This window comes from Primulina eburnea, chromosome 5, assembly GCF_022965805.1.
Source record: "Primulina eburnea isolate SZY01 chromosome 5, ASM2296580v1, whole genome shotgun sequence".
NCBI classification, from domain to species: Eukaryota; Viridiplantae; Streptophyta; class Magnoliopsida; order Lamiales; family Gesneriaceae; genus Primulina; species Primulina eburnea.
In genome coordinates, this window is record NC_133105.1 from 5,294,447 (window position 1) to 5,313,768 (window position 19,322).

General features: G+C 36.8%; 2 protein-coding genes and 1 non-coding gene across 4 annotated transcripts; 1 reads left to right on the forward strand and 2 right to left on the reverse strand.

The window, feature by feature from the left end:
• Nucleotides 1-567: 567 nt before the first annotated feature.
• TRNAE-UUC (transfer RNA glutamic acid (anticodon UUC)) lies at nucleotides 568-639 on the reverse strand. Its single transcript has one exon. It is a non-coding gene; the product is annotated as a tRNA-Glu (tRNA).
• A 10,995-nt stretch (nucleotides 640-11,634) lies between these two features.
• On the reverse strand, nucleotides 11,635-13,996 carry LOC140832636 (uncharacterized). 2 transcript variants are annotated; one of them, XM_073196754.1, is made up of 3 exons: nucleotides 13,735-13,996; nucleotides 12,656-13,111; nucleotides 11,635-12,531 (listed from the first exon to the last, which is right to left on the reverse strand). In XM_073196754.1, exons 1-3 carry the CDS (start codon nucleotides 13,843-13,845, stop codon nucleotides 11,845-11,847), a joined length of 1,254 nt encoding a protein of 417 aa, XP_073052855.1. In that variant the 5' UTR covers nucleotides 13,846-13,996; the 3' UTR covers nucleotides 11,635-11,844. The 2 variants fall into 2 exon arrangements, with proteins under 2 accessions (XP_073052855.1, XP_073052856.1); XM_073196755.1 differs by having other exon boundaries at nucleotides 12,656-13,167; nucleotides 13,735-13,976.
• Nucleotides 13,997-14,921: 925 nt separating this feature from the next.
• On the forward strand, nucleotides 14,922-17,944 carry LOC140832643 (uncharacterized). Its single transcript, XM_073196765.1, has 3 exons — nucleotides 14,922-15,212; nucleotides 16,790-17,108; nucleotides 17,216-17,944. Exons 1-3 carry the CDS (start codon nucleotides 15,132-15,134, stop codon nucleotides 17,587-17,589), a joined length of 774 nt encoding a protein of 257 aa, XP_073052866.1. The 5' UTR covers nucleotides 14,922-15,131; the 3' UTR covers nucleotides 17,590-17,944.
• The last annotated feature ends 1,378 nt before the right edge of the window (nucleotides 17,945-19,322 follow it).

Consider the following 19,322-nt stretch of genomic DNA (forward strand, 5'->3'; position numbering starts at 1 on the left):
AGATGTTTACCATATTTTGTATGAATGTTGTAAGCAATTCAACTATATTAATAATTTATTTATTGCATATTTTAATCCACATAAACATAACCACAACTCAACAAGTCCACAATCCTAAAAAAATAGTTTTTTATGAGTTGCAAAAAATTACGTAACTAAAATATTATTTCAGTTTATGGTATTTTATTTATAATTATTTTATTTCATGATCAAATAAAATGTTTTTTCAATAATCATGAATTAATTTACTAAGAAATTTAAAATTTAAAATTTAAAATTAATCGTCTAAATCAGACTTGACTGAAATCCTTGGTTTGGTTTTCTTTGAAATTTATTAAATCGATTAAATATGATTTTGCTCGACTTTGTATCTGAACTCGAATCAAACCATAATTGAACGCTCTCGATTAGCCAATTTGGACGGATGAAAAAAAATGTAATTTTTTTTTTATATTTGAGATGTTGAGAGTATATTAGTTTAAAATTTAAAATTATTATTCTCGTACTTATTCCTTACTGATATAATTAATTATACAAGAATTTTAATATATCAAAAAATCAAAAAAGTTCCATTGCCGGGAATCGAACCCGGGTCTCCTGGGTGAAAGCCAGATATCCTAACCGCTGGACGACAATGGATTGTCGAACGTGTAGTAAAATATATATATTATATTATATGTACTTTATATTTAATCGAGAATAAGAAATGGGACTGCTAATTTTGATAAGGATTTGAAACATATATCATATATGTGCTGTACTGATTTTTAACTCTTTCTAATCCAATTATATGAAAAATCAAACAGCAAAACTGACCAAGACTAAGTATTGTTTGACAAAAACTCAAAAAATACATTTTCGGATACATGTCGATCCAATAGATTTTGTCGTCACCTTTTACAAAATAGGTTTCAAACAGGAATATGAATTTCCTTCGAACCCGTTGAAGGATATGATATTCGACTCGAATGGAGGAGGGTAAAGAAAATTTTTTTGGACCCAATTAAATAAAAATGTGTGGGGATTTTTCGGATTTGGGGATCGAGGCGGGTTGAGTATCATTATACTCATATCGACTCAAATGTTTGATTAAATTACAATATATATTTTAAAAAAAAAGAGTATTGGAATGCCCACATATATCATTCACAATTATTTTATTTCATCACACTCAAATTTTGTTTTCCAGAGAAAAGAAAAAATCCTCAAAATTCGGGATTTGTATTGCATGTAGAATTTTGTGTATATAATTCACATTGTCATTTTTAATTCAGTAAATGCAATCATGTTCCTTAAAATTATTAATGCAATCATGTTCCTTAAAATTATTATTATATGTGCATGTATGTATTTATTTAAGGGGAATTTGTCAAAAACTCCCTATTTCCATTCTCAACCTCCTCTTAACTCCCTAACCCATTAAAACTTTGTTTCAACTCCCCATATCCCTCAAATTTCCAAGTTTGCCCTTATATATTTATTTCAAATAATTGATTTCTTTTTTGTAGTAAAAGGCCCATCATGCTTCCGTAAAATAAATTGAATCTTTTACCTTTTTGACTAGAGTACCACCGGGTTATATCCACCGTTTTTTACGAACTGTTCCTCACAGTCCAACCACACGATCGCAACCGATGGTTACTAAGCAGATTCCTTCAGCAATACTTAGCACAGCTCTAATTCGTTTCCTACCTTAGAGCGTACAACAAAAGATCAAATTTTGAAAATAATACATGATAGGGGCTAAGAGCAAAGATCTCTTTTATTCAAACACAAACATTTATTTATTACATAGTAACCTCCTGTAGAGGAGGAGAAACTTGTTTAGCTACTTATCGTAGCTGAACTCTTAACACACATAAGACTTGAAAGAAAAATATTACAACCTTGTATGAAAGAAATGGAGAAAATATTTGATGCTCTTCACTTCCTTCTTCCTGCCTTATTTATAGAAGGCTCCTTCAGATTTGAACTTCGGATTTCAAATCTTCATAAGCCTTTACAGCTTGCATTGGGGACCATTTGGTGGTTGAGGGGTCCCTGTCTAGATTATTAATCTTGACATCAACTTCTCATCCTCCTTTATCTCTTTTAGATACCATTGACGATGAGTTTCTAGGATATCGGCAGTAATTTCATCTTTTTTATACTCTTTGAAATGATTAACTAACCATTTCAGTGCTTCTGCCTCTTTCCTCTTGTATGTTATTCTTCTTTTCAAAACTTTCAAATATACACGATACATTTTTAAGTTTTGATTCTGGTGTGTTAACTGGTTTCCTTTCTGTCCTTATTTATGGATGAATTTTCGGGACCAGTTAATTTACTTTTATTTATTGGATTCCTTTTAGATTGGTATCCAATGCTTGCTGAGTCATCCCTCATTTGTTATTGGTGGTCTATTTGTCCTTTACCACTAATTAGTGGTTGTCTTGTTTCTACCACTCACATGGTAGTGGTCCTGCTTTTGTAATGGAGGGTCACATGTCCCTTTTAATTTTGTCGAGGAATCTTCGGCTTTCGGCTTCCTCGAGGAAATCGTGAATGTGGTCCATCCCCACTTGTACTGGTATCGGTAAAGTGTTTCCGATCAGATCTCGGCTTGAATCCTTTACCAAATTCCGGTTCCTTCTGATTTTGGCATTCTGGACAGATGTTTTCAGACCATCTTCCTACATGTGCCATATTACAGAATTTCCGACGAGTTTCTTTACTTGCCGGCAGCTTGCTATTCCACAAAAGATTTCTTTTCTTTTCAAATAGATCTTCTGCAAAACTTGTTGTTTTTCCTATCATGGTATTTAACAGGAATGATCCGTTCACTGAATGATTGTAGAATTTGAACGGAAACTTGACTTTGTCCATCTCAGTGAGACAGACCCAAATACCCCAAGCTCTTCTGGTAGAAATGTCATCTTCATTTATTGAAGACACCAGGGGTGTTTCTTCTGTCGGAGGGTCCTTGATAAATTTCTGGACATTCAAATCTGGCCTCCTTAGCTTGATGAAATGAAAGGCTTCGTGAGAACCTTTTCCTGCTGGTTCTGGTGCTGTACTAAAAAAGTATAGCTCCAGAACATCTCCCCTGGACAAATAATCATTGTTTGCCCAAGTCTCGTGAACAGCTTCCTGGATCCATTTTGGTAGACCTGAAATTTCTGAAAAGCTGGGTGATGTAGTATAAACTGAGGCAAGAGCCCCAAATTCATACCATGCTTTAACTTCCTTTGGATATGAATTTTGTTTCATCCATACCCTTGGATATTTTCCTGAAACGTCAACCCTGCTTGTGGCTGGGTTAATGTTAATTCGTGTTTTTAATTTCTCCCAATTCTGCTGATAAACCTGAAATGGAGAAATTATACTTTCATTAGTATCAACCTTAGTTTTTTCTTTGTCAATACGAGGCCTAAGGTTAATCTCTCCCTCTTTAATCCCCGAGGTGAAGGGTTGACTTGAAGACTCAAGATAAGGATCAGGAGTCTCAATTTTTGTTTTGGCCGACTCATCTGATGATGATCCCGACTTAACACTTGTGCAAGGGGTATTTGAATCCCCCGCTACAGGTATAGAGTCCTGTACTCGAAAACTCTCCATTTGAGAAACCAGTGGTCTCTCAATGCCCTGGAGGATAGGCCTTTGCGTCACAGACCATAACTGAGTATATGCCTGTAAACATCCTGTAATTCGATCAGAGACAATTCTCTTATCAGCTTGTTGTAGCCTTCCCGCAACTTCTGCGTTAACAGCTAACTTGTTGAACTCGGTTTGAAGCATTTCAAGGTGTTCCCTCAAATGCCTCTGGATCTTGATAATAGCATCAATGTCAATGATGTCCATCTCTTGTTAAAAAATCTGCAAGAATATTTTCATGAGATTTTATTATCATAATATCAAAAATATAATTTTGACATAAAGCTTGCCATCGTAATAATCTAGCCTTCTCCGGTTTAGACTCAATTCTATTCCTTAAAAAGGCTTTAACTTGAGTGTTATCAACCTTCAAAGTGAATTTCTTTGCAAGTAAAAATAACGGCCATTTTTCAAAAGCCCTTTTTACTGCATAAAATTCCTTTTCGTTGATATGCCATCTTATGGCTTCTGCGTCTGAGAATAACCCACTACAATATCTGCATGGTTGTTCTCCATCTGGTGTGAGCTTTGTTAATACTGCAGCCCACCAATGATCACTGACATCGGTATATAATACCAGATCATCCTCGTCTTGAGGAATAGCCATCTTTGGAAGATTTTTGCAAACCTTCTTTAAATGGATAAGTCCTTTTGTGTGATCGTCTGTCCATATAAATCTAGCATCTTTTTTCAACAATGGACTGAACACCTTCCTGTGTTTTGCTAGGTTTTTAATAAACATCCCAGCAAAATTAACAACCCCTAAAAAACTTTGAAGTTGCTTCTTGTCTTTGAGATTCTCTGGAAAATTCTGCACCTTTTCTACTATGTGTTCTTGCAGAATTATTCCTGATTCATCGATTTCAATTCCGAGGAATTCAATCTTTCTTGTAGCAATGACTGCTTTCTTTTCAGATAAAACCAGACCTTCTTTCTTGCAAACATTAGAGAAAATCTCCAAATGTTTAACATGTTCATTCATATCTTTGGATGCTATTAAAACATCGTCGATGTAAACAAACATAAACTTGAAATAATCTTTGAAAAGATTATCCATCTTTCTTTGAAATATCTGGGGTGAGTTAGCCAATCCCATTGGTAATACTTCCCAAATATAATGTCCTTGAGGTGTGGAGAAAGCTGTGAATTTCTTGCTTTCTTCCTGCATCCGAATCTGATAGAATCCAGACTTGCAATCAAATTTAGAGAATATCTTGGCATTGCGAATGCAACTAATCAAGTGTTCTCTACTAGGTATAAAATACCCATCAAACTCCAGAATCTTATTAATTTCTTGATAATTAATAACCAATCTGGGTTTTCCTCGTTTAATTTCACCATGATTTCTTACCAGAAAACCTGGACTGCTATATGGTGACATCCCTGCTTTGATTAATCCAAGGTCCAAATGTTCCTTGATTATAATCTGCATATCCCTCTGATCAATGATGTTCATTGGGATGGGTTTACAACGGACAAATTCATACTCTTTGCCTTCCTTGATTTTAAGGCAAGCCCTGAGTTGATTTCTATCCCACCATGCCAAAGGATCTTCGTTATAATTTTCTTTGATCCTTTTCTTGACATCTTCCAGTGATACCTTAGATTCAAACTCTACTTCATTTGTATGTAGAGTTATCTTAAGGCATTCTATATCTTTTGGTTGGAGTTCCTTATCTGCTCTTAACTGAAGCATTGTTTCTCCAAACCGTCTTGAATCCTTCATTTTTTGGTTCAGAAGTTTTCCTGAATCACCACGCTTGTTGCGAAACTGGATTGGCAATTTTCTGTAAAATGCCTCCCGAAGTCTCTGGACTATGATTTTGTGAGCACATGGTGTTGTGAACACTAATCTTCTAGTCTCATTTTCTTGTGTATAGGACTTGAACATTTGTAGGAAATTATTTCCTAACAATATGTCAGCTCCTGTATCATGAAAATAAATTGGTGGTGTCTTTACCTTGTACCAAGGTGTTTGTCCAGCACCGCCAATCATGATTTCAGTCATCTTAATCCCTTTACATAAGATTAAGATTCTTCTGGAAAAATCTATTCCAGCAATCTTGGGTAACTCTTCTTCCAAATTATTTGGAAAAACTCCTCGTTTTGCTGTACATATTCCAGCACCTGAATCAATATATGCAGCAAAGTATTCTGCCTTATATTGTTCATACAACATTCCTACTGGAATGTATATGGAGAATGGACTTGTGGTCATTGGATTTTCCACATTTTATCTTCTGCCATAAACTTCATTCCATATTCTAGACGTTTCCAAGGTTTATGTTCCTCGAGAAACTCTAGCCCAAGAATCAATCGTTCTGATTCTTTTCCTGGAATTCCTTGAATATGAACCTCCAATTCTCCGATATTAATCAGTCCTTGGTAAGTTCCTATCATCGGTTGTTCCAAATAGTATATTGAATTACAAGGAAATTGATTCCTTTGTTTTGTAATGTCAAATACTATTTCTACTTCCTTCCAACCTTCTGGGCATCTGAGCTTTCCTATTGTAGAAAAACTTTTCAGCTCCTGTTGGGTTTCTATGACAGGTTTTTTATCCCATCTGTAACTTGTAATTCTATCTCCTTGAAAAGATAGTCTTCTTGGTTCCAGTCTAAGACTTTGATTCCTCTGTAGAATCGGTTTGTCTTGGATCTGGATATCTGTTTCCTGTATTAGAGGAAACTCAATTCTTTCTGGATAAATTGCCTGCGCAACTTTTCCAAATATCTCAGGGATTTCAATAAACTCGTTTCTAATAAACAATTCAGAATGATGTGTATTAGATAGAGCATATGAAATCTGATAGGTAATAGAATATGGTCTATTGTCTTCTTTCATCAACCTTTTTTCCTTGAAGTTCTGATGTAATGTCAAGGCTCGGCTGAAATCTCGATCCGCCAGGTTGTAGGCTATCCTTGGATAGATTACTCCTACAATTTTTCCTGCACAGAGGTTTCCTGAGATTGTTCCCAGTACTGAATCTTGTAGATTCCCCATTCTTTTATCGCATATGACGATATCAATTGGTGAATCTATCCCTTCTTTGAAAGTAGCCTTTATCATAATCTGGATTGCTCTTATATGAATCCAGGACATAGTCCTTGCTACTTCTATCTTGAGTTTTTGTAATTCCTCCTTTATTTCTTCGGAAGGAATTAACTGCATCTCCATTCTATTTCCTGTAAGTTCCATTGGGATAGCCATTTCCCTTCTAGAAACTTTATAGATTAGATGATGCTTTCTGCTTCTTAGGCCAAGACTTCCTAAGAACTTTTCTACATGTCCTGCAGAGAAACCTTGGTATCTCTGTAGACTTGGATTTTCTCTCATGATTCTTTGAACCATGTTATGAGATATTGTTGTCTGGCTAAAAAACCCAGATAAATCTTCATCTGTTTCGTGTCGAAACACCTCGTCTTCAGTCAGATTCCGATTCTGTTCCATCAGATTCTTCCTGACTTAAGACTTCCTCTTCTTCATATATACTCTCATCTGAGGCAATATCCTCAAATCGGTATACTTGAATGAGATCTTGGTAATAAACTGCATCTTCTATATCCGGAGTAGGATCGAAGCGTTTAATACCTCTTTTCTCATTTTCTGGACAGTTGGTTGAGATATGACCTCTTGCTCCACATGTCCAGCAATTACAATCTTTGAAACTTTCATTGGCTCGCGTATGAGCTCTTCTGAAAGTTTTCTTTGTAGGTGTTCTTCCTGTGCTTCGAGATGAACTTGATGCCTGGGATGATATCCTACTTCTCGATGGTCCGCTTCTTTGTCCAGATTTATAAGATCTGGCTTTCTGTCTAGACCATACGGTTCTTGGTTTCCAGGAACTTCTTCCACTTCGTGCATAAGGATGAGTCCTAAAACTTTTCCTTTTATGCTTCTGTGGTTTACTTCCAATAATTGTTGGAAGATCATTTTCCTTACAACACAAAGGAGTTCTTTTGTTGATACCCCTTAGTCGTTTGTAATTCTTTTGTAATGCTGCCATGTGACACCATTCTGCTAATTTCTCTTTAAGGAAAGAGGCTCTTCTTGCCAATGTATCTGGATTACCAGGTACGTATTCCCTTATGAGCATTTCTCTCCAAGGGCTTGGCATTTTTGCGAAGAAAAGCTGCATAGCTATATCTTCTTCGACTCCTGAATTCCATCTATATTTGGTAAATAACATAATGTATTCATCTACCAAACATATATCATGTAATTCAAGACTATACAGAGCTTGAGTATATTTTTTTCTTCTTCTCTGTATCTTGACTATTGAAATAGTCTACCCCTATAAAGTGTGCTTTGAATAGGGTAGCCATCTTTCCAGCGATCTCACTAAGAGATTCCCCAACTAGGACTGACTCTTTCATGTCTGATGAAGTCATGTCCCAAGCAATTTTCACTGATCCCATAAGACTCATTTCCAAAAGTTTAATGAATCCTTCTTTGTTGAGATCAAGTGTTCCTGCTGCGATCCTCATAGCAGATGTCCAATCGTCTATGAGATCTTCTCTGTTTTTGAAGTCCAATACATCAAGGTTAAGCATAACCCCCTAAGGATGTATAGGATCTAAAACAGTTTTCCCATAGGGTGTTTGGTGCAAAGGAATTTGAGTTCTCCTTGCCCTTGTTCCCGCTGGGTGTGATCCTCCACCAGTATGGAAATCAGTCTGAGATTCTCTCATATTTACATTATGAGATCCCATACTTTCCCTTGGTGGTTCCTGAGAAGATGACCAGGTTATTGCAGGTGGTGTTTCACCTACTGCTGTATTCATCTTTAGATCTACTACTTTGAGATTTGCGAAAGATTCCGCAAGCTCTTGTAGATCCTCAAAACCAATCCTTTCTAAAGTTGTCATAAGATCAATTTCTTTTCTGAGACAGACTTGATTAGATTGATCATCTTTTCTTCTTCAGTTAAAGGTTTTGACACCACTCTGGCCTTCCCTTGTTGATGTAACAAAGGTTCGGTACCAAAGGATGGTGGTAACCAGCCTCCTGAAGTTCTTCTACTAGAACTGGGTTGTTGTTCTAGTTTCTGTATTCTTGTTTGAATATCCTTTAAGATCTCAAGAATTTCTTCTTGTTTCTCTAGGACCTTTTCAATCTTTTGAGGTACATAATATAGCATATTGCCATAATTTTGTACCGTTTTCTGTATTTCTCTAAGATCCAGAGAGAGCTTAGAGGAGTCTGGTACTATCTCCAGAAATTTATTATTCTGAATCATAAATTTTTACCTGAGGGTGCTGTTGCTTCCCTTCGTAGATCTTCTGTCTATACAGATTCATTGTTCTCTGAAGAATTTCTTCTGAATAGATTTTGAAGTATGTTTTTACGGTTCTTTAAACCTTGTAATCGCATACCTTTCGTTCTGAGTTCAGTGAAGCATGTACTTCGCTGTAATTCTTGTTCTAATTGAATTATTTCCAGGGAAATAAGTTCAATTTCGAACTGGATGGTAGTCCCTGGCATATTTAACAGATCATTGAAGATCTGGTCTTTTTGGCCTGTAAGAGTCTACCTTTTGTGTATGCAAGGTTTTGCAAACACTGCTGTCTTTTATCAGGAGATAAATTTCCTTTGTTCTCCTGTTTCTGATATCTAACAATAGTTAGATAAACTTGTGTATATTCCAAAATATTGGAATAGTTCTTGTAAATTATTCTTCTCGAACTAAAGTTCGGATTCATAATTTTCGAAATTCTCCTTCTCATACATTTAGTTACTAGTAATAATAAAATTTTCGTGTTTGAAATAAATTAACCATGCTCTGATACCATTTTTGAAGCGCGGAGGATCAATTAAAAGAAAATAGGGAATAAGGGTAGTTTTGTCAATTTTATAGGTTTAGGGAGTTAAAAGAGAGTTTTTGATGGCTAGGGAGTTAGGGACAAGTTAAGTTTGGTTTTAGGGATTTATGAGCAATTTTCCCTTTATTTAATTGTATAATAAATCATCTTTACAGCCTATTTGTAATTTTTAATATATATAAATCGTTTTGTCAAAGAATCAAAGTTCCATATTCATCATCCTAAATTCATTATTAAAATTGTATTCGAATAATATTTTTGGAAAATAAATTAGTTAATTGCTTTAAAATAGGGTATTAGAGTTTTGAAAAGCCTTATTTTTAGGCAATCAAAAAATAAGATATGATGAAATTTTGTAGTAAGAAAAGAACCTAAAAACTCATATGACATCGTTTTATATGTCGATTTTGTGAGATAAATATCTTATCTGATGTGACTCATAAAAATATTATATTTTACATCAAAAACATTATTTTTAACTCTAAATATAGTTCAAATCAGTCAATTTCACGTAGGAGGAATCAGCTCATAGGGGTTCAGTCGACCCTACTCCCGCGAGCACTGTCCGCAAGGGTCGATCCAACAGCTCGGATTTTTCCGAGTCAATATATATATATATATTTTTTTTACATGGATGTGGGCTCAGATCACTCATGTGGAGTGATCCGGGTCGTTGGGTATGGTGAAACAATCCGCTCATAGGCCAATCCAAAAATGAGAAATGGTGGCGGCGGTGGTGACAGCATACCCGAGATGCCTGTTTTTAAGTTATCAGCAACAATGCTTCATGCTCGAAGTGATGAAAAGATATTGGTTGCAGTCTTAGTTCATCCACTTATCGGAGTTGAAGCTTTTCAGTTAAGCCATACCAACAAAGGTGAGCTAAAAACATAAGTTGCGTAAATATACAAAGGGAAAATCATCAAGTTAAAACACTCAAAATTGCAACGAAGAACTATCTCTCACAAATAAGTTAGACACTGAGAAACATATAAAAGGCTGAATCACCCAAAAGAAACAAAATGGATTCAGAAAGTGCAGGCCAAGAAATATCCCCACCCATAACTGAACCCCCAGCAACGACGCCGTTTGAGGGCATGTTCCAAGCAGGTCTCATCGGTCCATCCGCATTGCCTTACTGTTAGCATCAGAACTCTCGGGCTGGGCTTCGTTATCCAAGCTCTCCACTAAAGAATTACCAGAACCCAAAGACTGCCCCGGCGGGGCGGAAGAAAACCTAGGAGCTGCGGATACGGCGGTAGCAGTCGCAGAAGACACCTGTTCCGAATCTCCCCTAACAACGGAACCCCAGGCATTCCGCCGCCGGGAGTCAGGGCTGTTAACTCCAGCACCGTCGGCGGCGGTAGTGAGTGAACTACGCCAGTGATCAGTCGACATTACTTTTGCATTAACCAGAAATACGAAAACCCAAATCGAAAAAGGAATCCTTACGCTAGAGATTTATCGAAATACACGAAACAAGTCCTCCGGACACCTGGAGCATGGGTGTCTGTTACGAGAATTTGATGTCGCAAAGGCTACGTGGGTTATCATAACAGGAAAGGAATTTACCAAAAAGGGCAGACTACAGGTTTTTTCTCTTTTTTAGTTTTCCAACATGATGTAATTGGCGTTCGTAACATTTTGGTACACAGTGAATATAAACAAGTGCAATAAACTCGTCGATGCTGAAGAAGTATTGGGTGGGGTATAATTTATAACCATTATCAAATGTTTACCTACTTCGTCCACTCGTACACACATATATAGGCAAAAAAGCTGACTTTCTTTTGTTTGTTCACATAATTTAACAGGCCAGAATTCAACTCTTTTGAAATTTATGCCCCTTTCATCAGAAGAGTGAGTCTCATGTAAGACCGTCTCACGGGTCATAATCCGTGAGACGGGTCAACCCTACCCATATTCACAATAAAAAGTAATACTCTTAAAAAGTAATACTTTTTCATGGGTGACCCAAATAAGAGATCCGTCTCACAACTACGACCCGTGAGACCATCTCACATAAGTTTTTGCCTCATCAGAATATTCTCTAAAGAGCTATTCACTGATACATAACATTTGAATCAAAAAGATGTTTTGAGATACTAAACGTAGTTTTGATCATGTTGAGAGATGTGAAAAGAGATTTTTTTTTTTTAAAATATGATAAGATATAATATAATAATGATGATTTTATTCTTAAAATAAATATTAATTTTTTAAAAAGAATATTCAAACAATAAGAACAGACACTAGCAATGGCCCCAATATAGGTGTCTGCCATATGCCCTAAACATAAGCAATTTGTATAGCCAATGAAATACATCTCCAATCGCAGCAAAATGATAAGAATGGATATGTCAAGAATCAAGAATAAACTGAAAATCGGTCACAGGGACCAACTTGATCGGAGCATTAAAGCTGAAAATTGAGTAGATTCATCCATCACATACATCAGAGCTGGCTGTAATTTAAATCTTTTGCCAAAGTTCAAGTTCAAATATGTCTCAACCTGGAAATGATCCCAACTTTTCCGGTCTTGTAGCGACCCTCCCAAAGTCAAGCCCCACCCGAATTCATCTTCAGGGGTATCACACATTGTCACTGCCCATTGGAAATATCTGGGGTCTGAGTTTTTGGTCTCGATCCAGCCTCCAATTCTTGTGTTCTCGTCCAGTTCTGAGTTGACCATCAAAGCAATAGATCCATCCGAGAGGTGACCTTCCTGGCTTGTAGGACTATCTTCCACTGCGGATATCTCTGAAATTCTATTCAGTTTGAATGCGCTGATCGGGAGAGCCAATGCACCAAGACTAATCCTTTGACTCGATGAACTCACTTGGTGCATGCCCAGAAGGGAGAGCTTTGTGCTTCTAGAGAGTTGCCAAACAACTCGACCAAAAGTGCTCAAAGAAAGTGTAATTCCAGCAGGATGAACTTGTGCTCGTAGACCAGAAACAAACTGAGCCAATGAGGCAACAACATTTGACTTTCTCACCGTTATACCAAAGGCACTGTCACTGTGTTTATTCAGAAGAGGAGGACCAAATTCAGAACAATCGGTAAGGGCCCTTTCCTGCATAAGAAAAATAACTTCAAAAATGTGACTCGGTGATCACCAAAATTTATTAGATTCTGCATAACATGAAAATGAGTGATATGTGGCAATTGTTATAGGATGCCAAGTTAAAAAACTTTACCTGATGATAATCTGTTGCAACTTCAACATCTCTGCATCGTGCACCCATTGGAATTGCAACTGCAGAGAACCAATTTCTAAAATGTGCTCCATAAAAAACTTTTGTGAGTGAAAGTGGCCCACCGAAATAATCACCTTGCCCTTTTTCACTGGCCGTAAACTCTGCCAGAAATATATCTTTCTCCCTAACAGCAGTTTCAAACGTGAATCTTGCATCAACACCCGTCCTAATTCCTGATCTTTGTAATACATTACATTTATGTACGTCAACTCCATCCAAGATGAAGAATCCGCCCAGCACATCCACCTTTCCTCTCACATGAGTACTCGCTTCCTGAAATGGATTTCCTTTGGAAGATTTATCGAAAGTGATGATCCGTTCCACCTTGTCTTGCCTGTCCCTGAGCTTCATGATATCTGACAAAGCTTCTCGTTGCAACCGCTTCAAGATTTCAATCTGTAAATCATATCATTTGAACGGCTGTAAGGCCCCATCATATAGCTTGTTTCTACCTACGGAAACGATATACTCGTCAACCCATAAGCTCCATGTGTTGAAACAAGGAGTGCAAAATTGCATCATCTAGACTGACTGCCATATTCACTCATGAATCAAAACCTGAATGGTTTCAGCGGTGGAAATATCAAACGATGAATAAGTTTGCTAGTACATTTGAGATATACTTTTTACATCAAACTCTTTTCTAGGATTAAATGATATGACAGATGCATTTAAGCTCCATTACTACAGTTGTTAAATTTCACTAAAGTAAAAAAACAGACAGCAAAAAACTGATTTGATCCTTCAATACTCAGTTCAAATTTCTCATAGGAAAATCCATGTAATTATCATTGAGAATACATAAGAACACGTCTGCGTATTTTAGAGAGGAATCAATTATACAGGCCCATGAGCAACGAAAAACCAGTTTCTAATCAAGACACAATAAATGAACTCCCGAAAACTCATCAAGCACACCGTATCACACACACCACAAACAAGTGAAATTTCAGAAATTGGACCACATAAACTATCATCTGAACAATAAATCAAAATATGCAGGGGAAAAAAAGTATTACCGGACTTTGGTGGTCAGAATCCTTTCGCCTACTAAGGAGATTATGAAAAGAATATTGCGTAGATTTCGCAAATTCTTCCAGCTTACCAACCACTGTGGCAACTGGGTCCATTTTCGATTTCCAAATCCTTCGCCAAGTTTACATCTCAATCACAATTGCAGTATATACGAGCTTTTTCCACAACGAGCTCTGAACTTCCCAAATGGTTGCCTTGAAACCTAAATTACGTTTTTCCCATTTTTATTTTGTAAAGATTTTTCCTTTTTTTTTTTATTATTTCATACAACCACTATTCTTCACTAAAAAATTATTTTATATAATTAATATAAAAAAATTTATGGGATTTTAGTTTTAATAAGGAATACGACATAAATCAACGTGTTTCTCGAAGTATGAGAACTCGTTCTCGAAATTTTCTTGAAGTAATTTTTCATTAGCATTCCTATTTTGTCAACGAGTTTGATGGATTAGCTGCCATATTATGGTAGTGATTGTAAATACTTTAAAATAATTATTATAAATACATTATGTTATATTATTTGAAAGTATTTGAAATTCGTAATGATTATTATTGAAATTGTATGATTTTATATCAAGTGGATATTGTTAAATGTCTCACAATGGTTGTATTAAAGTTATATATATAGAATTGAAAAATCATCTCTTGAGCTAGCTTTTGAGATAGAATCAGGTTCAAGTCTTAATCTTAGTAAGATATCAGAACCAAGACCTACCGTTTTGTGTTGGATTGTCCCGATGAGGCATCCGATAATTTAAATCCATATTCTAGTTGTCCATTCATGGATGTGATGAGATGTGTTATATGTCTCATATTGGTCATATTAAGTTATTGAAAGTTGTATATATATATATATATATATATATATATATATATATTTGGACAATTATTCTTTTGAGTTAATTCTTAAGATTGAATTAAGCCAAAATCTCAATATTTAACAGATTTGAATTCACTTCGATATTATTGAGCTCAATAAATTTAAAATCAATTAATTTCAAATTCATATATTAAATTTATCTATCCGACTTAAAAATTATTTTGATCAATAAGTTTTTGTATTTCTGGGCCTAACCCGTCAACAACTAACCCACAAACCCAACGGGCCCAAATATAAAAGCGAAAATCGCGTTCTATCTACGCTTATTAATATGACCCTAACCCTACTTTTCATTTTTCACCGTCATTCGAGTGAAATTTTCGTTCGGCCTCTGGAGAGATATTTCGTTTGTCGGCGATTTCGTTTTTTCTGATTCTCGTTCGCACAATTAATCCAGGAATTTCTTTACTGGATCTAAGACCGATCCGTTATTCTGCCCTAAAATAGTAGGATTTTTGTTTTTTCTTCAAATCTAAGATTCGATCTCGTATCGTAGCTATGTCTCGGTGCTTTCCCTACCCGCCACCAGGGTATACACTGAGCAGATCCAGCGAAGATGCCTTGATCGAATCGATTAAGGTTTGTTGAATGGAGAGGCCTGATTGATTTATGCATGAGCATGATCGATTTTAATGTTCACGGGTCTCTGTGTTCTTTATGTATTGGGTTATGAGGTCAATGTGTGTATTTCAAAGAAAAAGATAATGGTGTCGAACGTGTACTGATTGATATCTGGGTTTTGTTAACTACAAATTTTATTTAAAATCTAGAATCTGAGATTCGTTTATAAATTCAAACTTAAAGCCATTAATTGATCCTATACATGACTATGATTCCGTGATGTGATTTTTTGAGAACTTTATTTATCTTACGTTAACGAAAGTTATGAGAGAAGGTTTCGAATCAGGAATTTTCGTTGAAGAATTGGTTTTGGCGATGGATTTCTTTGAGATTCTTGTTGTTAATAAGAACTTTATTAAGCTATTTTCTGAGCTTTTGGAGGTGGATTCGGGCTTATCATAGCATCGCTTCTGATTGGGATTTTGAGTAATTGAGACGATGAGATTTCTTGGAGAGGTCTATTTTAGTGGTGGTTTTCATTGCGGAGGTAGCTCGTGATTGAAATGGCAAGATTGACTTGTGTTCTAGGAGAGCATTAAGGCACACGTGTCCTGGGGCCTAAGCAAAATCATTGAGCTGTGCAAAACAAATTTTAATTTGCTTTCAAACAAATGTATATTAACTTTTGATTTCACTTAAAATTCATATTCATTTTCTCAGGCACGTGCTTAAATGTGACTTGATCTATTGTTTTTGGATATGCGGAAAATTACGACATTGGAGGATAGACAAACTGCAAGATATGCACATAATTGTCAAGGTGTGCCCCTCATTGAAGGGCTGCCTGCACCTTGGCAAACCCCTAGGCACCACAAGAGCTATGCTATGTCTTGTGCCATGAGCTTATGCGTGTCCGTGTATTGCCATGTTGCTTTTTTGAGTGGGGCTATATCTGTATTTTTATGTATGGCTTTTGTCAAGAAAATCCATATGATGCACAAGGATTCTTGGACATTACAGTAGCACCAAGAATGTTCACAGTGTTCGGAAGGATGTTATATTTCAGAGAGTGCCTGGAAAGTTTTCGTTAGTACTGCAAAGCTTGTGCTTTGTTCATCATGTGCTCTTTGGTGTGAGATTCCATGATTTGTGCTATAATTGATAGCGTTTCTCCCAATTGTTCATATATATTTAAAGTTTGTATTTTGAAGAGTATATAGTATAAGATTTGAAGGGTTCAATAATCAGTAGTAATTTTTCTTATCACACCTAATTGATAAATTTGTTTTTTGTTGTTTACTGTGTGAATAAGTAGGTTCATAAATCACATTTGCGATCATTTTTTTATTTTATATAGCAAATACAGTTATTATGAAACGATACAAATGATGTCATTGAGAGGTTGGTTTGTTTTGGATAAGCATAGTGCAATCCCAGCTTAGAGCTATTGACCATCCCACTAAGATGCTTATCTGGGTGCTAGGCTTAATTATGAATGATCTATGTTTGGAGTGCACTATTCATGCTCTGAGGTGACTGTTCATTTCCTTGGCCAATATCATCAACTCTAAAACTGCTATTTTGGTGCTCTAAAGCTCCAAAAAGAAAATAAGCAAGCCAAGGAACAAAGGAAGGAGAGGAGAAAAGAGAAAAAAGAGAGAAGAAAAGAGAAGGCTGAGAGAAGGAAAGAGAGGAAGGAGAAGACAAATCAGAACTCAGATAAGTATGATATCTCAAAGGAAAAACATGGCAAGAATTTTTGGGCTAATATCGATCATTTGGAAAAAAGTGGCCTCACTGAGGAGCATGAGCAGCCTATTTGTTTGCGCATTCCTAGCACTTCCTCGGAAAGCACCGAAAATAGCACCAAAAGGAAGAGAGACTTCTCCCCCATTGATGGCAAGCTTGGCGGTGGTAAGTTCTTTTTTCTCCACTTAACTAATTTCCATACCTTTCTGTCATCGGTTATCATTCATTACCTTTTGTTTAGTTCTTAGTTTTGCCTCATTGACATGAAACAGGCAATATTATCAGAATACGGGTGGCCTTGAAGAAACAGAATTTGTCTAATTTGTCAATTGATGAACATCTCTGCTCTACGTCTGGGAGGGCCGACGTACCTACCCAAAATAAAGATGAAATTGGTCATAAAAGAAAGCAAGAAGCCATTTACATCCTGACCGAGGGGACCAGAAAATTTGATCAGGGTCTTACTGCTGGAACTGAAAAGGAGCCTATCTGTTTAATTTCTAAGAATGATATTGGTGCTCCTGGCATAACTGGAACCTCACCTGTGCCTGATGCGGTTAGGTCCTCTATCCAAAAACGGGGATTAAAGTACCAGAAGTTAATTGAGACATGGCTACCGCCACAGCTCAAGGATACATGTCCTTGACACGGATGATATAGATTGGCTCTTCAGTGGCAACAATCAAGGCATCCGGGCTGAGAAAAGGCTGAAATCGGAATGTGATAGCGTGCCCTGCTCGAGCAGCTCAACATTGTGGCAACCTCATGCACGCTTTTTACCTGAAGTTGATGTTCATGCCTTGCCTTTTACGGTTCCATTTGCCTGAGTAAATTTTGTCTCCTCTAGTAAATCATTGGAGTTAGATTGTTTACCTAGTGTGAGGTAGGAGCAGATAACATGTTGGAGGAATGGTGTCGGTGAAATTGAATTAGTTTGTGACCCGAGGGCACGTTGCTTATTCTCTATATATATCCGTTTGAGCGGTCGGGTTGTTATTTTATTGATATCAAGTTATTTGTGGGCTCTAATTTATGAAAATCTATAAAGCAAAAAAATATTGATCAAACCAAAAATTAAGCTGCAACTTGAAAAAGATGTATATTTCGAGTACTTGATTGATTTTAAAAGAAATTTCAAGGCGCTTGTCTGCGTCTAAGGTTGTGAGAATTTTGCTTTTGAAGTATTCTGAGTTCAAATTGAGCATCGAACTGTTCGATCAATAATCCTGTCTTTCCTACGCCCTTCTGCTCACACTGTAGCTGGTTTGCTAATAAGTTTCCCGTGGCTACCACTTCCAACCGCCTTGCCATTCTGCAGCACAGTGATCAGATCCTGCGTTTCGAATGGTGGAAAGCCTCTGTGCTACCAGAATCGTCGTACTTCCACTCATAAGCTTGTCAATGGCATCTTGATTTTGCATTTCCGATTCTGTATCCGGAGCACTAGTTGCTTCATCCAGAAGAATGGCTGGATCTTTGAGAATCGCCCTCGCAATGGCTACCCTTTGCTTTTTTCACCAACTTGAGGGTGGTATTTTTCTGGCATTTGGCTGATGAATCCATGTGCATTTGCCACTACTGCAGCATTCTTTATCTCGATTTCTGATGCATTCCGGTTTACATACTTGATATTTCATAAGAAATAATAATTGAAGAGGTGAGAAAGATGGTTTCTTCTCATTAAATTCAAATACTAGAGTTACAGGTGTGAGGCTCGGGGTTGAAGAGGACGGAGGGTGATCGCCAGTGCCATGAGGTTACACGGACAATGAGCGGCTCCTAGCAGGCTTCTACGTGGAGGGAACATGAATGAACCGATCTCACACCGGAATGAGAGGGATTCCGAGACTGTTCAATGTAATGGACTGTACAGTTGAAGATGGCTTAAAAGATTTGATATGTACTACTCATATTAAGAAGGTGTATATTCTTTTCGGTATCTCATCACATAAAAACTCCAAAGTTGAGCATTCTTGACTTGAGACAATTTTGGGATGGGTGACCCCCTGAGAAGTTTCTCAGGGTGTGTGTGAGAGAGGACATAAGCACAGCTGAAAAGACCTGTCTTGATACAGTGAGGATAGTCGTCGAATCTGAGACGTTACAACAGGTATATGTACACAAAGAAGACAAATGAAACAATGACAGCTGTAAATGAATTTGTTATACAGTTGAAACTATCCTAACCAATTCACAAAGCGACAAATTTAGTAACACTCCCTCATGTGCACATTGGGCGGCTGATCTCTATTATCTTTAACTTTCCCCTGCAAGCAGAGCGTGGGAAGCAGTTCAACGCGAAGCTTGGTTCTGTGGCGCTGAAAAAAAAACAGCAAACAATGGCTTAGTCAATACATCAGCTGCTTGATCCAAAGAAGG